This window comes from Narcine bancroftii, chromosome 3, assembly GCF_036971445.1.
Source record: "Narcine bancroftii isolate sNarBan1 chromosome 3, sNarBan1.hap1, whole genome shotgun sequence".
Taxonomy (NCBI): domain Eukaryota; kingdom Metazoa; phylum Chordata; class Chondrichthyes; order Torpediniformes; family Narcinidae; genus Narcine; species Narcine bancroftii.
This window is the reverse complement of record NC_091471.1, coordinates 73,368,055-73,393,594: the sequence shown is the minus strand read 5'-3', so window position 1 is coordinate 73,393,594 and position 25,540 is coordinate 73,368,055. Positions and strand designations below refer to the sequence as shown.

General features: G+C 38.7%; 1 protein-coding gene and 1 long non-coding RNA gene across 6 annotated transcripts in view; one reads left to right on the top strand and one right to left on the bottom strand.

Moving 5' to 3' along the window:
• Window positions 1-25,540, bottom strand: part of atp8b5b (ATPase phospholipid transporting 8B5b) — a 210,306-nt gene that overhangs the window by 74,183 nt on the left and 110,583 nt on the right. For all 4 annotated transcript variants that reach the window (XM_069924290.1, XM_069924291.1, XM_069924292.1 and 1 more), the window contains 2 exons: window positions 19,217-19,260; window positions 17,801-17,966 (listed from right to left, as the gene is read on the bottom strand). In XM_069924290.1, coding sequence (XP_069780391.1) covers window positions 17,801-17,966; window positions 19,217-19,260 — 210 coding nt within the window. The remainder of the gene's footprint in view (window positions 1-17,800; window positions 17,967-19,216; window positions 19,261-25,540) is intronic.
• Window positions 48-19,044, top strand: LOC138757257 (uncharacterized). 2 transcript variants are annotated; one of them, XR_011353461.1, is made up of 3 exons: window positions 48-106; window positions 227-299; window positions 18,858-19,044. It is a non-coding gene; the product is annotated as an uncharacterized lncRNA (long non-coding RNA). The 2 variants fall into 2 exon arrangements; XR_011353462.1 differs by lacking the exon at window positions 18,858-19,044 and adding an exon at window positions 1,193-1,400.

Here is a 25,540-nt window from a genome sequence, read left to right as displayed (position 1 = left end):
GAATGTCTTCCACCTATTCAATATTTTTTTCAATCTATTCCTTGTAGGATTCCCCAAAAGGTTTTTAAAGATTTGAATGCTTCAGTGAAGAAATTTTTGTGGAAAGGTAAAATGGCAAGGGTGTTGGATGAAGTGGATAAACCTTTGGTATGGGCTAATACTGAACTGTCTCAGATTGGTGAGGATGGATCATTTTATTTATAAATGGAATTCTCATCTTTTACAGAGCTATAATTTACTGGTGTTGAAACATTTAATGGAGTTATGGACCAAGAAGAATGGAATTATAGGTACAGAAGGTAACAATTCGGCTAAAACCCCTTTATTTCAAAATAAGCTTCTTTTCTTTTACGTTAAATAATAAACTTTTGAAATTGTGGGAACAGAAAGGAATTAGATTGGTAGAGGATTGTTATAAGGCTGGGTATTTTATTTCATTTCATAGAATGAAAGAGAAATATGAAATTTCTTCGAATACTTTATTTACTTATTATCAAGTTAGAGCTTTATTGTTGGATGTGGAAGGGATGTTTCCGATAGTGGGGGAGTCCAGAATCCGGGGCCATGATTCAAGGATAATAGGCAAACCATTTAGAACCGAGATGAGGAGGAATTTCTTTACCCAGAGGGTGGTGAATCTATGGAATTCATTGCCACAGAGAGCAGTAGAGGCAGGTTCATTGAATATATTTAAGAGGGAATTAGATATATTTCTTCAGTATAAGGGAATTAGGGGTTATGGAGAGAAGGCGGGGACGGGGTACTGAACTTTAAGATCAGCCATTATCTCGTTGAATGGCGGAGCAGGCTCCAAGGGCCGAATGACCTACTCCTGCTCCTATCTTCTATGTTTCTATGTTTCTCTAACTTTGGGCATGCGTCATGGTTACCTAGGTGGTCTAAATTTGAAAGTTTACTTACTGAAGGTGGCAAGAGAGGATTTATATCTGAGATGTATGCTTTATTACAGAATAAAATGGTTAAATCGGATATTCATAAATATAAATTAAAATGGGAAAAAGATTTGTCCATATCTATTTCTCAAGATGATTGGATGACTATGTGAAGAGAGTATGACTAAAATTGTTAATGTTAGGTATAGATTGATTCATTATAATTTTATTCATCAGTTATATTTAATACCCGAGAGGTTAAGGAAATACAAGTTAATTTCTTCTGATTTATGTTTTAGGTGTCATAAACAAGTTGGCTCCTTCCTGCATTCTACTTGGTTATGTGAAACATTTTTGGAATAGAATTAAGGAACCTTATTTAAATTTAAAAATTCACTTGATCCTTTGGTATTTCTATTGGGTTATATTAAGAAATTGAGTTTGGACTTAAAACTAGATTAGTTTCAATTTTTTTTGAGATTGGCATGAACTGTGGCTAGAAAATATTTGGCAATTACTTGTAAAAATGAGACTGATTTGAGTATTCAATGGTGGAATTTGGAAATGAGGTCTTGTATTGGTTTGGAAAAGATCATGTATAATTTATGTAGTAACTATTCTTTTTTTATTAAAGTTTGGAGCCCGTATGTGAGATATATGGGATTGAGTTTGTAATTCTTTTCGCCTACACTTGTTGGGGTCCCACTAAACCATGGCAATAGTTGAAGGTTATTATGTAAGTTGATCTGCTCTTCTATTCTTGCCTCTTCTTTTTTTATTTCTTTTTTACTTTTGGGGTAGTTTATAGGGGGTTTGTGGGAGGGGTGGGTGGGGGAGTATATGGGGTAAAATATTATGTATTTACTTGTATTTTTATTGTATGACTTATTGTGATTAATAATTAAAATTTCCCAAAAAAAGTCACTAAAAGTGTTTGGTGAGCAGGATGAAAGGTAATTTATGCTTGCATTAAAATGAAGAGGATATCTCGGGAGAAGATGGTATCACTCAAGGACAAATGAGGGAATTTATGCTTGGAGTCAGTGGGAGTAAGTCAAGCACTAAATTAGTTATTTACATTGGTCTTTACCAAGGAAAAGGATGTTGCCGAGAGAGATAGAGAACATGATGGAGAAAATGCTAATGTGCTATGGCATTTTGAGATAAACGAGGAGGTGGTGTTTGGTCTTTTAAAAATATTAAAATAGATACCTCCAGGTTTTAGAAGAGGCAATTGGAGAGATTGCTGGGGCCTTGACAAAGATATTTGCATAATTAATCAGATCAGGCAAGGTCCCAGGGGATTGGAGAGTAACTAATACTGTAGCTTTATTCAAGAAGTGAAATAATCTACGAAATTATAAGGTGGTAAATCTCATCCATTGGTAAGGAAAATATTGGAAAACATACTCAAGGATGGATTATTACACACTTGGAAAGTCATGGTCAGGTTAGGGACTGTCAACAAGGCAGGTCATGTCTTACCAATTTGATTGAATTTTTTTGAGGAGATGACAAATGTGGTTGATGTTAACTGCATGGACTTTAAGGTATTTACAGGATTCTTCATGATAGGCTGATCTAGAAAGTATGGAAGCATGAGATCAACAGTGAATCGATTGTTTGGATACAGAATTGGCAAGCCCTTAAAAGACAAAGGGCAGCTGTGGACGAGTGTTATTGGAGACCTATGTTCTGCAGGGATCGGTATTAGGTCCCCTTTTTTTTGTGAGATATACACACATATTTAGATTAAAATCAGTTCAGATCAGTAGCTCATTGAAAGTGACCATGCAAGTAAAAGAGTGGCAAAGAAGGCATATTGTATGCTTGCCTTAATTGGGCAAGGCACTGTGTAAAATAGGTAAGGAAGTTATGTCTAATTACATAAATATTTGGTTAGACCACCCTTAGAACACTGTGTACATGTCTAGAAGGATATGGAGGCTTTAAAAAGGATACAGAAGAGTCGCCTTGTTTATTGCTATGGGGAGAGGTTGGACAAACTTGGTTTGTTTTCTCTAGAGTGACAGAGGCTGAATGGAGACCAGATAGAAATTTTTAAAAATCACCTGCTGTCATGCTCCAGCATTTTGTGTTTTGCTCGAGTTATCCAGCATCTACAGACTTTTTGTTTATTCTTGGCTACTAACTGTAATGATGAAGTGCTAGTGATAATCCTGACCACTAGAAGGAGTCAGAGACAAGTTGTTGCAGCAAGGAGTAGATTCAAAATGGATGCCTCCATGAGTTCATGAGTACTGTAGCTAATGATGTATAGTTGTTGTTAAAGAACCCAATTTTCTTTATTACAATGAACGAAACATCTCATTGTACCAGGAGTGGAAGAAACACCAAGTGTGTGCAGAGTGAAAATCAGTCGATAGCAGCAGAAAACAGGGATAGTGTAAAGGCCCCTGATGCTGTAAATTGGTCTGGAAATATCGACCCATGAGTGAAGGTTGTTCAAACAACCATTGGACTTGATAACAAAACTGATGCACAGAAGATTCCACTGTTACTTCTGTGGTGGGATTTCAAGCACTGGAGGTTTTCAACACATTTGTTTTTACTGAGGCAGCTGACCAGGGCTTGTTTGAAAAGGTTATCAAGATGTTTGATGAACATTGTAAGTGGGGTGTCACAGGGGTCGGTTCTGGGGCCACAGCTGTTCACCATTTACACTGATGATTTGGAAGAGGGGACAGAGTTTGCAGATGGTACTAAATTAAGTGGAAAAGCAAATTGTATACAGGATGTGCAGAGGCTGTAGAAGGATATAGTTAAGTTAGGTGAGTGGGCAAAGGTCTGGCAGATGGAGTACAATATTAGTAAATGCGAGGTCATCTGCTTTGGTCGGAAAAATAGAAGAGCAGATTATTGTTTAAATGGTGAAAGACTGTAGTATGTTGTTGTGCAGAAGGACTTGGGAGTACTTGTGCATGAATCGCAAAAAGCTGGGTTGCAGGTACAGCAGATTATTAAGAAGGCAAATGGAATGTTGGCCTTCATCACTAGAGGAATTTAATTCAAGAACAGGGAAGTCATGCTGCAACTATACAAAGTATTGATGAGGCTGCACCTGGAGTATTGTGTGCAGTTCTGGTCTCCATACATGAGGAAGGATATACAGGCCTTGGAGGCAGTCCAGAGGTTCACCAGGTTGATCCTGGAGATGAGGGGGTTGACCTATGAGGTCAGGGGTGTAAAATGAGAATGGAAGAAAAAGATAGCAAGGTGAAAAGCATTAGTGGCAGGCAAGTAAAAGCGGGGGGGGGGGGGGAAAGGGGGGAATCAAAAAGAGCTATTTATTTACATAATGGTAAAAGGGATAAGAGTGTGGCTAAAGAAAGGCTGAAGGCTTCGTGTCTAAATGCAAGGAGCATTTGTAATAAAGTGGACGAATTGAATGTGGAGATAGCTATTAATAATCATGATATAGTTGGGATCACAGAGACGTGGCTTCAGGGGGAATGTGACTAGGAGCTTAACATTCAGGGTTACTCGACATTCAGGAGGGATAGACAGAATGGAAAAGGAGGTGGAGTAGCCTTGTTGGTTAGGGAAGAGGTGAATGCCATAGAAAGGAAGGACATCAGTGTAGAGGATGTGGAATCCATATGGGTAGAATTGCGAAACACGAAGGGGCAGAAGACGTTAGTGGGAGTAGTGTACAGGCCGTTAGTGAAGGAGTCATGAAGAAAATTGGTAATGCGTGCAACAAAAGGGATGGCAGTTGACTTTAATCTACATGTAGATTGGGTGAACCAAATTGGTAAGGGTAAGGTTGAAGAGGATTTCTTAGAATGCATGCGGGATTGTTTTCTAAATCAGCATGTTGAAGAACTGACGAGGAAATGAGCTATTCTAGACTGGGTATTGAGTAATGGAGAAGGGTTAATTAGCAATCTTGTTGTGAGGAACCCCTTGGGCAAGAGTGACCACAATATGGTGAAATTCTTCATTAGGATGGAATGTGACAGAGTTGATACGGATACAAAGGTTTTGAACTTGAAGAGGGGTAACTTTGATGGTATGATATGTGAATTGGCTAAAATAGATTGGCAAATGGTACTTAAAGGACTAACGGTAGAAATTCAATGGCAATCGTTTAACAATAGCTTGGAGCAAGTGCAGAAAATGTACATCCCAGTTTGTACGAAAAATAAATAGAGGAGGGTAGCGCATCCATGGCTAACAAGGGAGATCTGAGAGAGTGTCAAATCCAAAAAAGGAGCTTACAAATTAGCCAAAAAGAATAATATCCCTGATGATTGGGAGAAATTCAGAGTTCTGCAGAGGAGGACAAAAGGATTAATTAGGAAAGGTAAAAGGGATTATGAGAGGAAGCTGGCAGGGAACACAAAAAAAAACTGTAAAAGTTTTTATAGATACATTAAGAGAAAGAGGTTAGTTAAGACAAATGTGGGTCCGTTGTGGACAGAAACGGGTGAGTTGATCATGGGGAGCAAGGGTATGGCAGACTGATTGAATGACTATTTTAGTTCTGTCTTACCCTTGCTAATAACTAATCTACAGGAAATTATTGAGGATCAGGGATCTATTGTGACGTAGGGACTAAAGGAAATAATTGTAAGTCGAGAAGTTGTATTAGTTCAATTGCAGGGATTAAAGGCAGATAAATCCTTGGGGCCGGATAGTCTGCATCCAAGAGTGCTGAAGGAAGTAGCCCAGGAAATAGTGGATGCGTTGGTGATAATGTTTCAAACCTCTTTGGATACTGTATTAGTTCCTGAGGATTGAAGGGAGGCCAACATAACCCCACTCTTTAAGAAGGAAGGGAGAGAGAAATCAGGAAACTATAGACTAGTTAGCCTGACATCGGTTGTAGGGAAAGTGCTAGAATCGGTTATTAAAGATGCAATTGCAGAACATTTGGAAAGTAGTGGTATCATCACACAGAGTCAGCATGGTTTTGTGAAGGGGAAATCATGTCTGACGAATCTAATAGAGTTTTTTGAGGATGTAACCAGTAGAGTGGATAGGGGAGAACCAGTGCATGTGGTATATCTGGACTTTAATAAGGCATTTGATAAGGTTCCGCACAGAAGACTAGCGTATAAACTTAAGAGCACAATATAGGAGGTATGGTATTAAGGTGGATAGAGAATTGGTTGAGGGACAGGAAGCAAAGAGTTGGAATAAATGGGTTCTTTTCAGAGTGGGGTACCGCAGGGCTCAGTGCTGGGGCCGCAGTTGTTTACGATATATATCAATGAATTAGATGTGGGAATAGATAGCAGTATCTCAAAGTTTGCAGACAATACGAAGTTGGGTGGCAGGGTTAGTTGTGTGGAGAGTGCAGGGTGATTTGGACAAATTAGGTGAGTGGGCCAGGACATGGAAGATGCAGTATAATATGGATAAATGCGAGGTTATCCACTTTAGAGGTAAGAACAGGAAAGAGGATTACTTAAATGGTATCTATTTAGGAAAATGGGAGATGCAGCGAGACTTGGGAGTTGCTGTGCATCAGTCATTGAAAGTGGGCATGCAGGTGCAACAGGCGGTGAGGAGGGCGAATGGTATGTTGGCGTTCATAGCAAGAAGATTTGAGTACAGGAATAGGGAGATCCTGCTGCAGCTGTACGGAACCTTGGTGAGACCATACCTGGAGTACTGCATGCAGTTTTGGTCCCCTTATCTGAGGAAGGATATCCTTGCCTTGGAGGGGCTGCAGAGAAGGTTCATTAGGCTAATACTGGGGATGGAGGGACTCGCATATGAAGAAAGGTTGAATAGACGAGGCGTGTATTCTATGGAATTTAGAAGATTGAGGGGGGATCTTATAGAAACATAAAATTCTTAAGGGTTTAGACAGACTAGATGCAGGAAGGTTGCTTCCAATGCTGGGAAAAACCAGAACCAGGGGTCATAGTTTAAGGATAAGGGGGAATTTTTTTAGGACTGAGATGAGGAAAAATTTCTTCTCTCAGAGAGTGGTAAATGTGTGGAATTCTTTGCCACAGGAAGTAGTTGAGGCCGGTTCCCTGTCAATATTTAAGTGTAGGTTAGATTTGGCCCTTGTGGCCAAGGGGATTAGGGGGTATGGGGAGAAGGCAGGAACCGGGTACTGATCAGCCATGATCATAATGAATGGCAGTGTAGGCTTGAAGGGCCAAATGGCCTACTCCTACACCTATTTTCTATGTTCTATAAATTCAGAAGAATGAGAGGAGATCTTATAGAAACATATAAAATTATGAAAGTGATAGTTAAGATAGAGGCAGGAACTAAGGGACACAGCCTCAAGATTCAGCGGAGTAGATTTAAGATGGAGATGAGGAAAAACTGTTTTTCCATGAGAGTAGTGAATCTGTGGAATTCTCTGCCCAGGGAAGCGATTGAGGCTACTTCATTAAACATATGTAAGGTTCAGTTAAATAGGTTTTTACTTAAAAAAGGAATTAAGAGATATGGGGAAAAATCAGGTAGTGGAGTTGAGTCAATGATCAGATCAGCCATGATCTTATTAAATGGTGGAGAAGGCTCAATGACCAGATGGCCAACTCCTCCTCTAATTTCTTATGTTAAGAATGGAGATGACTGAAGACCATTCTAACTACAAAACCAATGCTTTTGATGTTCTTTGACACATCCAGAAGGACAAAGATGGAATAGGTGCCATACTACTTCAGGCAGTGGGAGAAGATTGGAGGCCAGTAGCAAATGCATCAAGGACAATGACAACATCTGAATGTTGTTATGGACAGATTGAGAAAGAGTGTCCAGATCTGGTATATGGACTCAAGAAGTTCCACAATTATGTGTATGGTCTCCCAACATTCATGGTAGAGACAGACCACAAGCCATTAATAGCCATCTCAGTCAAATGTCGTTGCAAAACCATAGACTGATGATGAAGCTACAAATGTTATGACTGAATTAGTGTACACACCAGGGAAGCTTATTGTGTTAGATGATGCGTTTTCCAGGCCAACAATGCAGAGTGAAGCACATGATGCGAATTCTATCAAGACATATGTGAATCTCCACATTAACCTGATCACTGAATCTCTTCTCGGATCTGACATGAAATCCAAGCAGATCACAGCTAAAACAGAAAAGGACACACTTCTACAGGAGGTTATCAAGAATCTAAATGAAGGATGGCCTAGAGGTGAATGTTAGCCATACTACAACGTCAGAGTGTTGTCAATGGACTTCTACTCCAGAAGGCTATCAAGAATCTAAATGAAGGATGGCCTAGAGGTAAATGTTAGCCATACTACAACATCAGAGTGTTGTCAATGGACTTCTACTCACACTGAGCATAATTGTTATTCCTCAATCATTGCGACAGGAGATGCTGAAAAAGGTGCACGAGGGGCACCTTGGAATGGAAAATGCAAGAGGAGAGCCAAAACTGTTGATTATTGGCCAAGGATAAATGCTGACATTGACAGGATGGTTTCCACTGGGCCAGTACAAGTTCCTGTGACTACCTTTTGGCGCAAAGGTGAGCCAAGATGTCTTCCAGCAAAAGATAGATGAGACCTACAGGGGATGCAAGGGCGCTGTCTGGATCACAAATGACATCCAGGTCTTTGCTGGAGATGGGAAAACCTATGATCTTCACCTACACAAAGCCATGGAGAGAACAAGAGGGGCCGGCATCAAATTCATTGCAGACAAATGCATCACTAAGGAGAAGGAGTGCCAGTTCTTCATAATGTTGTACACAGCTGATGGCCAAGCCCAGAGAAGGTAACAGCCATTGCTGAAATGGAACGTAAAGGACGTAAAGGAACTAAGAAGCTTCCTTGGCCTGGTCCAATTCATGGGTTCCTTTACCCCACACCTGTCAGACCACACAGCCAACCTCAGAGTTGCTGAAAGAGGTTGTGGTGTTTCAGTGGTCATCATCGCATCAGCGAGATTTCGACAAGCTAAAGGAAGTGGTCTGCAGAGAAGTAGAACTGAGCTATTATGACAGAAAAAAACTGTCACATTACAAATAGATGCTTCCATCAGAGACCTCGGGGCAGCATTGGTGCAGGAAGGAAAACCGATAGCCTTTGCCTCAAAAGCCCTGACAACAGCAGAGATCCAATATGCTAATATTGAAAGAGAGCTGTTGGCAGTCGTATATAGATGCGAAAAATTCCATAAATTACTCTATGGTAGACAGAGAGTGATCATCGCCCCCTGGAACACATCTAGAAAAAGTAACTCAGCAAGGCACCAGCCTGATTACAGAGGCTACTCCTCCACCTCCAATGTTATTAATTCACCTTGAAATACAGGCCAGGAATGGAAATGGTGCTCGCCGATGCCTTGTCACGTCTTTCCCCAAACAAAAAATATGAAATGAAAGACATGGAGTTTGAGGTACATTACCTCGTCAGTGTGACCAGTAACAAACTAAATCTGATTAAAGAAGAAACCACAAAGGACGAGGTGCTGCAGCTGCTCTCACAACAGGTAACACAGGGCTGGCCAGAAAGGATAAAATAGGTGCAGCCAACAATATGTCAGTTTTGGTCTGTCAGGGACAACATATCCCTGGAGAAGGGTGTAGTGCTCGTAGGGTCTCATCTGATAATACCAGAGACAATGCAAAAAGGAATTCTCAAGAAAATACACCAAGGCCACATGGGAATGGAGAAATGCAAACTCAGAGCAAAGTCAGCAGTTCACTGGTCAGGCATGTATAAGGACATCGAAAAAATGGTGGCTACATGTCCAGCATGCCAGAAATACACAATACACAAGGAAGAGATGATTCCCGCTGAAATAGCCACCAGGCCATGGCACACTGGGAGAAGACCTATTCACAGAAAACCAAGAGTGGTATCTCATTGTGTCCTACTACTACTCTAAATTCCCCTTCATCAGGAAAGTGAAGGTCCTGAGAACACCAACGAGAGCTCTTTCACAGAACAGGGGATACCCAAACAAGTGATATGTAATGATGGAACTCAATTCACATCGTGTGAATTCAGAGAAATAGCTGCAGAATATGGGTTCACCATCATTACATCATCACCATATTATCCCAAGGGCTATGGATTCATTGAAAGGTATGTACAGACAATTTGTCGAGAGACAAAGGAAGACCCTTACTTTGCTCTTCTGTCTCTGCTAACAACACCCTTCAGGGCCAACATGAAGTCCCTGAGAGAGCTTCTGAATGGCAGAAAGTTCAAGACAACCCTGCTAAGCAAAAATCTCTCCACCAGACGACCAAGAGGAAATAAGAAGAAAGTTAACTAACATACAAGAGAGAAGTCATCAACATTACAACAAACATGCATGAACATTACCAGAACTCTTCACAGGGCAGCATGTGCATGTTCAAGAGCCAGTGATAAAAACCTGGAGTCCAGCAAAGATTGTTAGAAAAATTGAGACACCAAGATCATACATCATTGAGACAGAATCTGGCAGGCAGCTGAGACGAAACAGGACCCACAAAAAGCACCAGAAGCATCGACAGCTTCTGTATTTCCAGCAACTTGTGAGAGAACGCGAAGCAAAACCCCAAACATTAACACCACAACTGCACAGCAAGCAGCAGAAAACCAAAGAACCAAACAGTTGCAACAAAGTCTATGAGGTGGAGAAGCAACAGCCTACCACCAGTGTGATTCCACTGAAAAGAATATAAAACCACAAGGGTGTAAATAGAATAATTAATTCTTAATTGCAATAGCAGGTAAAGAAGCAGTAATGATACATTTTTAAAATGTTAATAATTTTTTTCTTAAGGAGGGATATTATATACTGAGGAAACCTAAGACTATTTTATGCTAGAGCATGAATACTAACACTGCAAGAACTACATCACACTTGAGAGTGGTGCATGTGCGTTGACACACATTGTATCTATACACAGCCCACTAGCTGGATGTGAGTAAAGGAATGTGCTGTTAAACTTGCAAGCCTTTCTAGTGTTTATTAAGACCTCCAATGGTACGACTGGGACAAAACACTTACTAATCACAGAGCACCTATGGCATAGGGAATACTTAAAGTGGTATGTGTGTGAAAAGGAAAAGGTTGAGAACCACTGCCATAGGTCTTCTTAACTATCCTATCAACCTGTGCAGCAACCTTGAGGGATGTATGGATTTGCACCCAAGGTCCCTCTGTTCATCCACACTCTGAACAACTTTCTGGATAGTCCTTCCAAAATGCATCACCTCACCTTTATCCAGATTGAAATCCAGCTGCTACTTATCTCGCCATCTCTGCATCCTGTCTATATCCTCATATAACCTTCGACAACCTTAATCTCCAACCTTTGTGTCATCCACAGACATTGACCCATCCATCCACCTCAACATCCAGGTCATTTATATATTAAAAAAATCACAAAGAGCAGGGGTCCCAGGACAGATCCCTGCAGCACTCCACTAGTCATCGAAGTCCAGGCAGAATACTTTCCTTTCACTACTACTCTCTGCTTTCTTCCTACAAGCCAATTTTTAAAATCTATATAGTTAATTTACCATTGATCCCGTGTCTCATGACTTTTTGGATGAGTCCCTCATGGGAGATCTTGCCAAATGCCTTGCTAAAATCCATGTAGACCACATATACCATCCTCCCCTCATCAATTTCTTTTGTTACCTCTTCAAAAAACTAAATTAGACTTGCGAAGCACGACCTTTCCCTTCACAAAGCCATGCTGACTATCCTTGAGTAAACTGTACTTCTCCAAATGCTCATAAATGCTATCCTTAAGAATCCTCTCCATTAGTTTGCACACCACTGATGTAAGACTCACCAGTCTATAATTCCCAGGATTCTCTCTAATACCTTTTTTAAACAAGGGGACTATGTTTGCCATTCTCCAATCCTCTGGCATGCCCCCTGTGGCCAAAGATGATTCAAAGATCACACCTACTGCCCCACATCTCATCTTTCACTTCCCACAGCAGCCTGGGGTATATTGCGTCCAGCCCCATGGACATCAATCTTGATGTTTTTAAGAAGATCCAACACTTCTTCCTTCATCTCAACACTGTCCAGCCCAAAGGCCTGTTCAATTTCAGCCTCATCCTGATCAAGGTCCTTTTTCCACCCGTCTAACCAATGAGTCCCCAACCACCATCGCTCTTCTCTTCTCCTCCCTTTCCATTCTTAATCGGGGTCTAGACTCTGTGCTGGAAATGTGACGACCTCAACTTGTCTCTGGTAGGCCATTCCCCCCAACAGTATCTAAAACAGTTGTTGAGGGAAATAGCCACTGTTTGTCTCATCCCCTTCCCTCTCCTGACAGTCACCCAGTTACCGGTCTCCTGATTTTTAGGGATGACTGCCTCCCTGAAATTCCTATCACTGCCTCTGCCTCCCATATGATCCCCAGTTCGTCCGACTCTTGCTCCAGGTCCCTAACTTGGTTTGTCAGCAGCTGCAGCTGGATTCACCTTCTGCAGGCGTAGTCATCAGGAACAAAAAGTCCTGTTCTTGACTTCCTACATCTTACAACCAGAGCACTGGACTGCCCTAACCACTGCCTCCATTACCTACTCTTAAGTTAATTAAATTTATGAAAGAAACTTACTGGCCTTACCTCTCTCTGGGAGCCTCAGAATCCCACTCCTTCACTGAGCCACTCACTCACTGGCTGCTCCTTTAGTGCCTTCTCTTTTTTGGTCCCTGCCAATGATCTCAATTATCCAATTACTCACTGCCACAAATCAACTCTCTATTTAAGCCTTCAGTTGCCTTCCTAATACCATTTAAAAACTGAACTCTGCCTCACCTCTCACCCACTTCCATCTGTTGTTCCTCCTCTCTCCTTGACAAACTGCTCTAAGCTCAAAGAATATGCAGGTCAAGATGCTGTAACATCCAGCCATGCATTTGTTTTCAGTTTTTGAACCTAGGATATTGACTGTAATATTATTCTTTATCAATACCACCAGTTCATCCTGCCTTTTATTTCCTTCTTATTCCTCTGAATACATTGTTTAGTTTGTATTCCTGCTAATGTTTAAGTCAATTCTCAGATAAACCACCATGTCATATTCCCACTGTGCAGTCAGCATCTGAAGCTTTTCCACTTATATATAATGATCTTTGCATTAGTAGCTCCTCCCCAACTTTGTCCTGATCTATTTTGTGTTTTTTTGGCTTGTGTTTGTTCATCTGTGACCAGTTACTATCTGTCCTTTTCCTCTTCATCCTCAATAGATATTGTGTTTATCTCCATCTTTTTGAAACTTTCCTCTGTATTGTGGAATATTGCTTTTAACTTACAGAGTAAATTAACAATATTTCATGGTTGAAAAGAGAATGCCAAGTATTTCTATTTTAATTTTCAAAGAAAAAAATAAAATTTAACTCTTTGGCATTGAAAATGTTTAATTCATATAAATGTGCTCTCATATGATGGCATGCAAGGGGAAGTTAGAATGTGCTCTCATATGATGGCATGCAAGGTGAAGTTAGAAATGTGCTCTCATATGATGGCATGCAAGGGAAAGTTAGAAATGTGCTCTCATATGATGGCATGCAAGGGGAAGTTATTTTGGTGGCTTATTTTGGGCTGTTCAGATGCGCATGTGTACGTCACACAAGTCCTCGGCTACATGCAATTTGCTACAGATATGCCCAGTTATGGATGAGTAGCTCCGACTTAACATATGTGATCTCTTACCATGCTTTCACACAGGAGATTCTCAATTGAAATCCCTACTGCAAGTGGTATATCAGGAAATGTAAAAGTGGCAGGAAATACACAGAAAAGGATCCCTGCTTCTCTGCTGCATGGTTGGGCCTTGCAGTAGTGTAGGAGGATATCCAGTGTACATTTCGCATCAGTTGAAGGTACACAAAAAATGGAATGCATTATCAGCAAAATGTGGCCCAATATGCTCCACTGGTGCATTGGTGCATCATTATTCTCCATGATATTTTCATCAGTAATTCGAATTAACACTCAAGCAGAAACTTTATTCTATTACTAAGTCATGCTTATGCTTACTTCACCATTGTAGCATCATTTTCAAACAAGTGCTACAGGCTTTTTAATTTTTATTTATTTATTTTTCACTCTGTGAACCATGTCAACCAAAATATGTACAAATGTTTCTCATTAGATTTACAGTGACCTTTTCTCCCTTTTTTTCCCCCTTCCCTCCCTCCCCTCTACCCATACCCCCAAAACCCATTAGTATTCAACATATACAATACAATAAAACCATAAAATAATATCTTCACACAAAGGAAAATAAACAAGAAAAATTTGTCGTCTATTTATTACACACTGAATCTAGTCGTTTTGTCTTCTTATCATTTTCATTTTAAGGGATGGAGGTCCTAGGCAAGCTCACTCTGATATGTTCCATGTACGGTTCCCAAATTTGTTCAAACATGTGACCTTATTTTTTAAATTATATGTTATTTTTTCCAACGGAATACATTTATTCATTTCCATGTACCATTGCTGTATTCTCATGCTCTCTTCCATTTTCCAAGTTGACATAATACTAAGGCTATCATAATGAATTTTTTTTGTGCTTTGTCCAATTTAAGACCTAATTCTTTATTTCTTATGTTATTTAAAAGAAATATCTCTGTTTTTTTTGGTATGCTATTTTTGAATAACTTTATTTAGTATCTGATTTAGTTCTTCCCAAAACATATTCACCTTCGCACATGTCCAAGTTGCATGTAATGTTGTTCCCATTTCCTTCCCACAGTGAAAACATCTGTCTGATAATGTTGAGTCCCATTTTAAAAATGTTTGATGAGTAACATATACTGTGTGTAACCAATTATACTGTATCACACATAACCTTGTGTTTATTGTATTCTTCATAGTTCCAGAACATAACTTTTCCCATACTTCATTTTTTATCTTTATGTTTAAATCCTTTTCCCACTTCAACTTAGGTTTATAGTTTATTTCATCATTCTCCTTATCTTGCAGCTTAATGTACATGTTCATTATAAATCTTTTAATTATCATTGTGTCTGTAATCACATATTCAAAGCTGCTTCCTTCAGGTAATCTCAAGTTGTTTCCCAATTTATCCTTTAAATAAGCTTTCAATTGATGATATACAAACATTGTACCATGAGTTATTCCATATTTGTACTTCAACTGTTCAAACATTAATAAATTATTTCCCAAAATTTTCTATTCTTTTGATTCCTTTTCTCTCCCATTCTCTAAAGGAATGATTATCTATTATAAAAGGAATTTGCGAATTTTGCGTCCATAATAATTTTGGTATTTAAAGGAATTGGTAATGTTTGAATAAGTATTGTATCCTTGGGAGCATGCTCATTTTAATGCAGTTTACTCTCCCTATCAACAACATTAGTGGTAATTCTTTCCAATGTTCTAAGTCTTCCTGCAATTTCTTTATTAGTGGCTGATAATTTAGTTTGTACAAGTGGCTTAAGTTATTATCTAACCTGGTCCCTAGGTATCGGATTGCTTGTGGTTGCCATTTAAATGGTGATTCTTTTTTAAATTCTGTATAATCTGCATTACTCATTGGCATCACTTCACTTTTATTTGCGTTGATCTTGTACCCCGATATTTCTCCATATTCCTTCAATTTCTTATGTAATTCTTTTATTGATATCTCTGGTTCTGTTAAGTATACTATAATGTCATCTGCAAATAAGCTAATTTTATACTCCTTCTCCTTTATTTTTATCCCTTTTATTTTATTTTCTATTCTTATCAGTTCTGCCAAAGGTTCTCTTGCTAAGGCAAACAATGAATGGGATAGTGGACATCCCTGTCTAGTTGACCTACTTAATTTAAATTGATTCGAAACATATCCATTTAATGCTACTTTCGTCAACGGTCCATTATATCCTTTAATCCAATTTATATATTTTTCTGGTAGACTGAACTTCTGTAAATCTTTAAATAAGTAGTTCCACTCTACTCTGTCAAAAACTTTTACTGCGTCTCAAGCAACAGCCACTGATGGTTTCTTATTTCCTTGAACTGCATGAATTAGATTAATAAATTTACAGACATTGTCCGCTGTTTGTCTTTTTTTAATAAATCCAGTTTGATCTTGTTTTACTATTTTTGGTACACAGTTGGCCAATCTGTTTGCTAATAATTTTGCTATTATTTCATAATCTGAGTTAAGTAGAGATATTGGTCTATATGATGCTGGTGTTAATGGATCCTTCCCTGTCTTTGGTATTACTGTAATTATTGCTATCTTACATGAATCTGGCAAGTTTTGTGTTTCTTCTACTTGGTTCATTACTTCCAGGAGAGGAGGAATTAATAACTCTTTAAATGTTTTATAAAATTCTATTGGAAATCCATCCTCTCCTGGTGTTTTATTGTTCGGCAGCTTTTTTAATATATCTTGTACTTCCTCTATTTCAAATGGTTTTATTAGTTTGTTTTACTCCTCTTCTTGCAATTTTGGCAGTTCAATTTTAGCTAAAAATTCCTCTATTTTGTCATCTTTTCCCTCATTTTCAGTTTGGTATAATTGTTCATAAAATTCCTTAAAATTTTCATCAATCTCTGTTGGATTATATGTAATTTGTTTGTCCTTTTTCCTTGATGCCAATACTTGTTCTAAGTTGCCAGGCTAATATTTAATGTGTTTTTTCTCCCAGTTCGTAATACTTTTTATCTGCCCTCTAATGAAGGCTTTCATTGCATCCCATAATATAAATTTATCTTTAATTTTATTTTATTTCAAAATATGTTTTAATTTGGCATTCAATAAACTCCCTAAAATCCTGCCTTTTAAGTAGCATGGAGTTTAACCTCCATTTATATGTTCCTGGTGGGATGTCCTCTAGTTCTATTGGTAATATTAGGGGTGAATGATCTGATAGTAGTCTAGCTTTATACTCAGTTTTCCTAACTCTCCCTAGCATATGGGCTGACAATAAAAACATATCAATCCTTGAGTAAGTTTTGTGCCTATTCGAATAATATCAAAATTCCTTCTCTCTTGGGTGCTGCCTCCTGCATATATCCATAATTTTCATTTTCTGCATTGATTTAACCATCGATTTGGGTTCTTTATTCTTGTCTTTTGTACAGTTTTATCCAACATTGGGTCCAAATTAAGGTTAGAATCTCCTCCTATCAATATGTTTCCTTGTGTGTCTGCAATCTTAAAAAAAAACCTGCATAAACTTTTGATCTTCCTCATTAGGCACATATATATTGAACAAATTCCAAAATTCTGAGTATATCTGACATTTTATCATTACATACCTCCCTGCTGGATCTAATATTTCCTCCTCTATTTTAATTGGTACATTTTTGTTAAATAGTATGGCTACACCTCTAGCTTTTGAATTATAAGATGCTGCCCCTATGTGTCCTACCCAGTCTCTCTTTAATTGGTTATGTTCCGCTTCAGTTAGATGTATTTTCCTGCATAGATGCTATATCTATTTTTCCCTTCTTCAATAAATTTAGTAGCCTCTTCCTTTTGATTTGGTTATGTATTCCATTAATGTTTATAATCGTATAGTTCAACATGGCCATCTTAAATCTTGCTTATATTTCTTTTCCTCCTCTTCACCACCTCCATCCCCCTTTTCCCCATTTTCATCTCTTAGTTTTCTCTAATTAAACTTAATGTACGACAACACATTTAAGACATAAAGTACCCCCGCAGTTCCCACACCCCAAATACCTTAATCCCAAAAGTTCCCTCCCTCTCTGAGTTGCCCCTTATCCCTTGCCATGTAACCACAACTCCCCTTTTCATTTGGATTGTGATCTTACTCACAGCGACAACTGATTTTGCAGTGACAGTTCTTCCCTTTTCCCTCCAGTGCTCCCCAGAAAACACTGCTTTTTTAAAACACATGTTTACTTATAAATTATAATTACATTCAGCAATCAATTGTGTAGCCCATGCAAATTAATATATTGTACATGTTAGTCAACCTCCCCTTAGAATGACAACAATTCTTACCTTTCAACTTTTCTTCAGGCATCACTGTATGGCATAATGACAGCAAACGAAAGAATTCATGGACTTTAGGGTCACCAATTTTAACAGCTTCAACAAGACTATGATCATAGAACACAAATTTCGGATCTGCCATAGAATTAAATGAAAAGTCCACTTTCTCTGTATTCTGTGGAGATGAAACAAGTAACTTTTATCATATTTTCAAATACATTCTCATTTATTGCATGAGTTTTTAAGTGAAAAGAATAACAGACACAAGAATGTAACTGTTGACAAGGAAAATCCTTGTTTGCATGAAAACAACCAATTTGACATTATGCTAAATATTTGCTAAAGACCTGTTGTAGTATCAGTTATTTGTACTTGTCTTTATCTTCAAACTGTCTTCATTTCCCTTGAGGTTTAGGAATCTTGAATGGCCAAAATTAAATTTATAAAGTGGTAAAAGTCTAAGGCATTTAAATTGCTCAACCACCTGCATTGCTCAATCCCTTGTTTCGCCAAGAATAACCTTCCATTATTTTTGACAATTTTGCAGATAAACTTTGGTCAAGTTTGAGAATTTACAAAAAAATTAAAATTTAACTTCTCTCCCAGCTTCAACTAAGCTATTTTGGTTAAGATTCAAGGTTATTCTTTACTGCTTGCACACCTCTTTTACTTTTTGCACTCTAACATTCTATACTTGAATGATTCAATAGCTGAGAAGTGGTATTAACCTAAAATTCATTTTCAAATGACATGGACAAAATGTGCCAATAATCTTTCATGCCATACATGTTAACAATTTAATAGGCATGGTAATTAGAATGTTCTAAATTTGTATATTTTATACTAATTGCATTGTTTGTTTTGCTCTTATTAATTGTATAATTTCAGAGCTGTTTCAATTCTTCTGATATCATCCGAAAATTGATTATTCTGCATACATTTCTAGATTCAGAGTGTTACTATGAATAGAAATAGTCATTGTTTCCTACTCACTATTTCCTCCAATATGATATAATTTGTTTAATAAATATTCTTTATTTCCTCTCTGCATGTGGAATGTTATCAGATGTCCTAAAGAAATTGAATTTTCTGATTAAAATTGAAATGTTCCATCACAAGACTAAGCAGAGATTCAGAACTTCCAAGTAAAGATTGAAGTGAAAGGACAACTTTGCTCCATCACTGGACTCATCGGGCACTCCAACAAGGAGAGGCAAACTTCTGAAGATCTCCCTGCACATGCTAGCTTAACCCAGTCCAGTGATCCCTCTGGAAGAGACACTGGTTAGGAGGAGGATAATTCTGTTTTTCTCTTTTAATGGATTGTTATGTATTTGTTTTCTAATGCATTTTACTATTTTTAAAATCTCAATAAATAATTCTTAAGTGCAATATTATAATTCTAAATAAGGAAAAATATCTTACAGCAGTTACATCTATTCTTCGTCTGGCCAAATCATACACATAACCTGTTAACACATAAAAAAAAGATACGTTTTAGCTTGGTAAAAAGGACAACTATTTGAAATGTAATTTTTCTTTCAAGACAAGTGGAATTCATGCTTTATTTTCATTATTATTGAATGAATACAGCTGTTGCTCCCAATGTGTAAAGTTCAATCTCTTATTGCTGCAGATGGAGGTTCCCAGCTGCTTCAATAAAAGCATCAATCATATGGGTTCCCAAGAACAGCAGGGTGAGCTGCCTCAATGGCTGTTGCTCAGTAGCTCTCACATCTTCTGTGATGAAATGCTTTGAGAAGTTGGTCATGGCCAGAATTAACACACACCTAAGTTAAGAGCTGGACCCACTGCAATTTTCCTACCATCACAATCGCTCCACATCCGATGCAATCTCACTGGATCTCAATTCAGCCTTGATTAATTGAGATAACAGCAACAAGAACAACTGGCTGCTTTTCATAGATACAGCTCAGCTTTTAACACCATCATCGCCTCAGAACTGGTCAGCAAGCTTCAAAACCTGAGACTCCGCATCTCTTTCTGCAATTGGATCTTCGACTTCCTCATTGGAAGACCACAATCAGTACCAATTGGTAACAATATCTCCTCTTCACTGACAATCAACACAGGTGAACCTCATGGATGCGTCCTTAGCCCACTGCTCCACTCTCTCCACACATGACTGAGTGGCTTGGCACAATTCAAATGCCATCTACAAATTTATTGACACTATGGTCATCAGCAGAATCATAGATGGCAATGAGGGAGCGTACAGGAGTGACTTAGATCAGCTACTTGAGTGGTGTCACATCAACAACCTTGAACTCAATGTTAGAAAAACTAAGGAACTGATTGTGGACTTCAGGAAAGGAAACCAGAGCACAAACCAATCATCATCAAGGGGGCAGGAGTAGAAAGGGTAAAGAACTTCAAATTACTGGGTGTCATCATTTCTGAAGATCTATCCTGGGGCTTTCATGTCGAAGCAATCATGAAGTAGGCTCGCCAGCAGCTATATTTCATTAGGAGTTTGAGGAGATTTGGAATGTCACCAAAGACTTTTGCAAATATCTACAGGAGAGCATTCTGATTGGTTGCATCACTGTCTGATATGGAGGTACCAATGAATAGGACAGGAAAAGGCTATTCAGTATTGTGAACTCAGCCAGCACCATTGTGGGCATTAGTCTTGTTACAAAGTAACAACTCTTTTAAATTTTGTCTGGGACTAAAGGGACTTTGTTAGCACTAACAAAGGAACAGCAATGGAAAATTCACCACACAATGGTAAATTCAAAATAATAGTCTTAGTTAAACTAGTAATAATGTAACATTTCTTACTTAACTCTAAATTTAACCCCACTATGCACAAATGTAAATGTGTGTGTGTGTGTGTGTGTGTGTGTGTGTGTGTGTGTGGGTGTGTGTGTGTGAGTAATAAAGTCCTACTTTGAAAAGTCAATTTTTAAAACTTCAGCATAATTTTAGTCTTGCTTGAAGGTCTTAAATTTTCAGTTCAGAAATAATTATAAAGCGATTTTAAACATCATATTTTAAAGGCCTCTTTAAACTCACAATTATTTTGATGAATTATTCTTGAGAGATATTCTTTGAGCAGAAGTAACCATTTTTTGAGCCACCTGTGAAAAAGAGAAATACAAGTCCTGTATTCCCAGGATCAAATCTGCTCTTTTGAATGAAGACTTTGGAATCTGTTTTCCAAACGATGAGACTGTCCTCTCTACCTTAAAGAGACAGTCAAAAGTTGGCTTCTCTTTTAAAATCTACTTATTCTGTGTCCTCCTTATTTGGAGTAACAAATAGGCAGTTTTGCCCCTTCTGTTAGGAAATAATGCTGCTGTTCAGTTCTGCATCTTAACAGAACAGTGAGTTTCCTTAAACTGACTTATTTGTCTCCAATTTCAACAATAATATATTTTTGGCAAATCTCTCATGTCACATTATTTCTGTCTTTGAAGTTCATAAGGTCTTTTGACACAAAAGTGTTAAAAGCATTTAAGTCCATTTATGCCTTTGTGAAGTATGGTCTCCTCAGAGCTAAAATGACCATGCATTTATATGTCTTTGGCTTGGCTTCGCGGACGAAGATTTATGGAGGGGGTAAAAAGTCCACGTCAGCTGCAGGCTCGTTTGTGGCTGACAAGTCCGATGCGGGACAGGCAGACACGATTGCAGCGGTTGCAGGGGAAAATTGGTGGGTTGGGGTTGGGTGTTGGGTTTTTCCTCCTTTGCCTTTTGTCAGTGAGGTAGGCTCTGCGGTCTTCTTCAAAGGAGGTTGCTGCCCGCCAAACTGTGAGGCGCCAAGATGCACGGTTTGAGGCGATATCAGCCCACTGGCGGTGGTCAATGTGGCAGGCACCAAGAGATTTCTTTAGGCAGTCCTTGTACCTTTTCTTTGGTGCACCTCTGTCACGGTGGACAGTGGAGAGCTCGCCATATAACACGATGCATTTATATAGGTGCTTCTAAAATTGCACCTATTGTTTTCAGTATCTCAAAAACCATCATAAATCTTTTCATCTTCTGACTCCAATTTCAATCAGCAGCCATTTTCATCTCAAACTGGCTTCTGCCTTCTATCTCAAAGAACCATGTGTTTTTAAAATGCTAATGTGTTGTCTTTGTGCCCCTGTAACCACCCAAAACTAACTTATTAACCATATCTAAATAAAATATAGTTTTAACATTAAACTAAGGATTAATATTAACACAGATCCATTACAATCTTCACTCCATTAAGGACATTTACAAGAGGCAATGTCTCAAGAAAGCAGTCTCTATCATCAAGGACTTTCACCACCCAGGCCATGACCTTTTCTCACTGCTACCATCAGGAAGGAGGAACAGGAGCCCGAAGACGAACACCAAATGGTACAAAAACAGCTTCTTCCCCATTGCCCTCAGATTTCTGAATGGACAATGAACCAGAACATTTTCTCTTCTTTTGCACTAATTTATTTATTTTTAAATAAAATTATATTATAGCAATTTTGGTATCTGTAATACACAATAATGCTACTGCAAAATAATGAAATTCATGACACATGTTCATGACAATAAATTCTGATTGTGATTCTTATTTAAAATATTTAGACTCAGTGAGGCCATTCTGCTTAAAAGCCGTTGAAGATTAATATGAACAGTCAACTCTAATGATAGTGATCATGGTTGCAATGCAACTAGCAATGCCTTACTGTTTGATGAGACTTGCCTGCCAGCAGGGGGCTGACACACAGTATGAAAGATCTGTAATGGGGGCTGCAGCCTCATCGTATGCCTCGTGCTGTTTACAACAACTTTAAAGTAAAGAACCTTTTCCTTCATCCACGTGTACTCACACATATGAATACAAGATTAAACATGGTATTAGAAGTGGGATGAAGGAAATTAGAAGGAAATACTTTAAAAGGAAAATCTAAAGTCGACAACTGATCAGTGAAGAGAAGCTAACAATGAAAACTGGAATGATTACATCCACCAGCGAAACTTCAGCTGACAGGTAATGTGGCTGAAAATTGGAACAGATTTAAACAGCATTTTGGATTGTATTTAGTGGCAGTCAGAGCTGACAAGAAAAGTGATAAAGTGAAAACATCAGTTTTCTTCCATGTCGTGGGTGATGAAGGCCTGGAGGTGTATAATGACTTCACATTTGCTGCTGTAGGAGACAAAATGAAACTGGAAAAAATAATGGAACAGTTTCTGGCATATTGAATACCTAAACATAACATGACGTTTGAGAGGCACAAATTTTTCACGTGTACAGAAAATGCATATAAGTAATGATCAGTATATGACTGAATTGAGAAACAGAAGTAAAATGTGTGAATTTGGTGGACTGACTGACTCCTTGATAAAAGACAAACTTGTGTGTGGTATTCCAGATACTAAGGGAAAGACTGCTAAGAGACCAAATCTAGACCTGGAAAAAGCCATAGCCCTCTGTAGAGCTGCATAAACTGTAAAAATGCAAGCAAAAGTGCTGTTCAGTGAAACTAGCTGCAACTTGGATGTAGTGAGCAAGAACAGACATAAACCCTTTAACAAAAAGCCCACTAAAGTGGAAAGAGAGGTGTGACCAGTGAACAAAAATGAAAGGGACAATCAAAAACCATGTCGTCGATGCGGTACACAACACCTACCAAAAAAGTGTCCAGCATATGGTAAAACATGCTATACGTACAACAAAAGCAACCATTATTCCTGTTGCTGTTGGAGCCAAGTGCAACAAAGCAAGGTTCATACAGTAGATGAAAGGGAGATAGAGGAATTCTATGTAGATGTTGTGACTGAAAACAAGAAAGAAAACAGAGACTGGATGTTGAGATTGAAAGTGAATGACATATACATTTCAGTTAAATTGGATACTGGAGCACAAATTAATGTAATATCAGAGACTGATTTTAAGAAGATTAGACCCAGACCAAAGATGTTTGGAACAAAATGAAGGTGACAGACTATTCAGGTACCAACATACCAGTGCAAGGAGAATGCATGGTTAAAGTGAAACACAAGGACAAAGAGCACATGCTAGCATTCATCATGGTACCAAAGGATGTACAGGCCATCCATGCTAGGTTTAACAGCCTGTGAAAAACTGAACCTGGTAAAAAGAGTCCTCGTTATGGAAAGCGAAGGAGAGACAGTCTATGATGAACTCATGAAGGAGTACAATGACCTATTTCAGGGTCTAGACTGCCTTCCAGGAGAACACATGATCAGAGTGGATAAACATGTGCCACCGATAATACATCCATGCAGAAAAGTTCCATTTGTGCTTCAAAAGCAACTAAAAGCAGAGTTGGACAGGATGGAAAGCTTGAACGTGATTTAGAGGATAGATGAGCCAAGGGAGTGGGTGGGTTCACTCGTCATTGTGGACAAAAAGAATGATCCTGTCCATGAAGGCATTCATGTCTTCATCAAAGCTTCAAATTTGCTTGGATCCAAGAGATCTAAACAGAGCAATAAAGAGAGATCACTTTAAGCTTCCGACACATAAAGAAATCATGTCACAGTTTGAAAATGCAAAGCTTTTCAGGAAGTTAGATGCATCGTCAGGATTTTGGCAGTTGAAGTTGGATGAAGCACACCCAAAACTGCACGTTCAATAGTCCATTTGGCAGATACAGATTCCGAAGGTTACCATTCAGAATTGCCTCAGCTCCTGAAGTGTATCACAAAACTATCCATATGATCTATGAGCACCTGGATGAAGTTGATACCTCAATAGATGATATCATAGAATGGGGAAACATGGGAATGGAGCATAAGAGACTAAGGAAAGTGCTGGAAGCAACAAAGAAAGCAAACCTGAGGTTGAATAGAGAGAAATGCCAGCTTGGGGTGACAGACTAACATTTGTAGGAGATATTATTGGCAGTGAGGACATCAGACCAGATCCCAGAAAGGTGTCTGCCATTGGGAACATACCAAGGCCACAAGGTAAAAAGGACGTACAGCAGTTTAATGGAATGGTCAACTATATGGGGAAATTCATATCCAACCTCTGAGAAAAGATGGCTCCATTGAGAAGATGAACAGAAAAGAACATTGAATGGGAGTGGGATCATGACCATGAAAAGTCATGGAGGGAACTAAAGAAACTGCTCACAGAGAAACCAGTTCTGAGGTTTTACGACCCAGTGAGACACATCAAGATATCATCAGATGCATCACATTGTGGGCTCGATGCAGTTCATCTGCAAAAATATGATGACTGGCAACCTATTGCATCTGCATCATGCCCAATAACAGATGCAGAGACACGATACATTCAAATTGAAAATGAACTGCTCAGTGTCACATACGCCTGTGAAAAATTTCATCAGTTTGTGTCAGGACAAGCAATCAGTGTAGAGACTGACCATAAGCCATTAAATGAATGTCCACTTAGAATACAAAAAATGATGATTAGGCTGCAATGCTATACACTGTATGTAGGGTACACTCTGGATAAGCTAATGTATACAGCAGACACGTTGTCTAGAGCTGTTGATACGAGAGAACCTGCAAACAGCAAAATTGATGAAGATGTGAATGCCTTCATGGACATGATCACAAGCGCACTGCCCACATCAAATGCAACAATGGAGCTCATAATTCAGAGACAAGCAAAGATGAAACACTGAGACAACTGAGAAAAAAACATCTTGGATGGATGGCCCAACATGAAGCAGGACTGCTCACCTGATGTTTCAGAATACTGGACAAAACTATCAGTGGTTGAAGACACCATCTACCAAGGAACCAAGATCTTTATCC